The sequence below is a fragment of the Etheostoma spectabile genome, chromosome 17, assembly GCF_008692095.1.
Source record: "Etheostoma spectabile isolate EspeVRDwgs_2016 chromosome 17, UIUC_Espe_1.0, whole genome shotgun sequence".
NCBI classification, from domain to species: domain Eukaryota; kingdom Metazoa; phylum Chordata; class Actinopteri; order Perciformes; family Percidae; genus Etheostoma; species Etheostoma spectabile.
This window is the reverse complement of record NC_045749.1, coordinates 23,348,981-23,351,709: the sequence shown is the minus strand read 5'-3', so window position 1 is coordinate 23,351,709 and position 2,729 is coordinate 23,348,981. Positions and strand designations below refer to the sequence as shown.

The window sequence follows — 2,729 nt, the reverse complement described above, 5'->3', positions numbered from 1 at the left end:
TGTGTGTGTAAATAAATCCTTGACCAACCTTTAATCTTGACAGTAGGGGAGTTGGGTCCAGCGGACTGCTTCCTCCATCCTCTCCAGTTCTGACAGAGGCTCTCGGCCTCTGAGATGAAGGAGCACAGAGAGTCTTCCTCGAACCGGTCCGAGTCTTCGAAGGAGAACCTCTCCCCATCCTCCCACTCGGCGAACATCAGTTCCATTACATCCACTTTTTAAACGGCTTCGAAGTCCAGAGGACTGCGACTTGAGGCCACGGCCTTCCTTCAAAACGCAAGGGGAAACCCGGCGGACAGTGTCCAACACTCGGGGAGAATCAAGCGTCTCAAGACTGGGGGAGGGGAGGCCACTAGCAACCAAAACACAGCTGAGAGGCTTACCGCTGGGCCCTCACACACAGCTACATAATACAAACGGACAACGCGGTGGTCGACTTTAAATAGTCCGTAGGAGTATGCACACAGCAAAACCACAATTAAAAAGTATCTTTACGTAACTTTTCTTATGTTTAGAGGTGGTTTCGTATTTTACTAGTCATTTAGATGAATCCCTTCATGCTGCCTGGCTGAGTTGTGGCTCCCTTTACACCCTATTACTTACACAGTAGGCCCCGTCGTCGGTTTGACTGTAACGTACTATTAACGACTGCTGCCGCTGAAAGGACAAACGAGCCAAACTCCCCAGCCAAGTATTGTTCAACTTACTGTCAAACAGACCGAAGAGTGTGGAGTGAAAAACTGAAAATGTCCACCTACTAACGTTATGCACATAGAGTTGCGACAACGGTGGCTAGGGATATGATTAAATCTTTAAGAAGTCAATTATTTTCTATAAGAAGTCGGTTGTTTTCCTTCATCCCGGCGTCCTGCTCTTTTCAACCAATCAACTGGACTACATTGGGTATCTAGCTAGCTAGCAAGATTATCTGATGTAGCATTAACTGTTAAATTACACCTATCCTGAAAGTGTTTAATCTATTTCACAGCAATATATTTTAAACGAGTCAGTGTCAAAAACATACGTCGCTTTTGTACTGCCAAATGTCTTCTTTGTTCTACATTTAGTGTGCTAGCTAGATAAATGTTATGCTGGGCTGCTAATGCAAATCATTTAGCCGACGTTAGCTAAAAGGCTAATTATGCTAATAACTGCATATTGTGATACCACAAACGGCTGTCATCTGCTGCAGACGACTATACTGAGGTTAGTTATAGTTTTAAAGGGACGACAGGTTTCTTTAGGTCGGTTTACCTTCGCTCTCCTTCGATACAACTACCTTATATTAGCTAAGCTATATGTGTTAGCTAGCAATAGAAAGCTAACATCCAATCGGCTAACTTCAGCTAGCTTGAATATTTGTTTACATTGACTGGTGTTGCTATACACCTTTCGTACTGTAAGGACTACATGCTTATTTATATCACAAATCTTCTGGACTTTTGCATTTTCTTAGGTCACATACGGTTCATATTTCGATATTAATCCCCGCTCCTAGCTCAGTGTTTTCCTTTCTTTGTATTAGTATAAGAGACGTTAAAATCTGGTATATTCCTCAGTCAACTCTGGTGCAGAAATTCTGATGAGTCCTTCAGATGGCCTCCTTCCCGACTGACACTGGTTGTCAGTTGCCTCTTATAATCGTCTTTGCCTCTAAATGTTACCGGGATCCCCAGATGATTTCCCGTATCCCTCACATCCAGGCTCTATCACTCTGCCGGGGGAAGATGGCTCACCTCTCTCGCAGCTCCTCCTCCATCAGCTGATCACAGCTTCCGGCTGCCAGCTCCACACAGGCAGTCGTCCACTGATGGCTTTCAGCTCGGATGGGAAAGAGTGCCGTCACGAGAGGTGTCAACAAACTGAATGGGCTACACTCAATCATACCGTCATGTAGAGCGACATTTCAAACCAGTCACTGGACATTTAAATTCTTGACTTTTGATGAATTTAAATGACCTTACTCCACAAATAAGCCCCGACCTAAGAGCTTCTGGCCACATTACTTGAGGAGCACTGCATGATCGTACCCTGTTGTCAAGGTGAGCTATAGTGTGGAAGAGGATAGGGCCTAGAATTCTGAGAATAAAGTCAAATTCTGAGATGAAAGTCAGAATTCTGAGAATAAAGTCAGAATTTTTAGACTAAAGTCTGAATTCTGAGATTAAAGTCAAATTCTGAGACTAAGGTCTATATAAAAGAGCCTTCAGATACAGTATTGGGGACCACTAAGTTCTATATAAAGAGCTTCAGATACAGTATTAGGGCCCACTAAGGTCTATATAAAAGAGACTTCAGATACAGAATTAGGGGACCACTAAGGTCTATAAAAAGAGACTTCAGATACAGTATTAGGGACCACTAGGTCTATATAAAGAGACTCGATACAGTATTAAGGACCACTAAGGTCTATATAAGAGACTTCAGATACAGTATTAGGGGACCCTAAGGTCTATAAAGAGACTTCAGATACAGTATTAGGGACACTAAGGTCTATATAAAGAGACTTCAGATACAGTATAAGGGACCACTAAGGTCTATATCAAAGAGACTTCAGATACAGTATTAGGGACCACTAAGGTCTATATATATAAAAGCATCCAAAGAGCTCCATGTCATGGGACCTTTAATTGTTTATTTTCAATTTAGATATATTCAATTATTACCAATGCATGAAAGATTGTTTTGTGTCTGAGTAGCTGTTTAAGTTCTTTCTTTTCTTTCGGTGC

General features: G+C 42.3%; 2 protein-coding genes across 11 annotated transcripts in view; both read right to left on the bottom strand.

The window, feature by feature from the left end:
* The window catches only part of zswim8 (zinc finger, SWIM-type containing 8), a 37,174-nt gene extending 35,396 nt beyond the window's left edge, over positions 1-1,778 (bottom strand). For 6 of the 10 annotated variants that reach the window (XM_032541924.1, XM_032541928.1, XM_032541929.1 and 3 more), the window contains exon 1: positions 29-1,778. In XM_032541924.1, the coding sequence (XP_032397815.1) occupies positions 29-206 (178 nt within the window). In that variant the 5' untranslated portion in view covers positions 207-1,778. The remainder of the gene's footprint in view (positions 1-28) is intronic. The other 4 variants (XM_032541927.1, XM_032541931.1, XM_032541932.1 and 1 more) reach the window with 1 other exon arrangement.
* The window catches only part of si:ch211-51a6.2 (neurotrypsin), a 34,724-nt gene that overhangs the window by 4,964 nt on the left and 27,031 nt on the right, over positions 1-2,729 (bottom strand). The window lies entirely within an intron of this gene.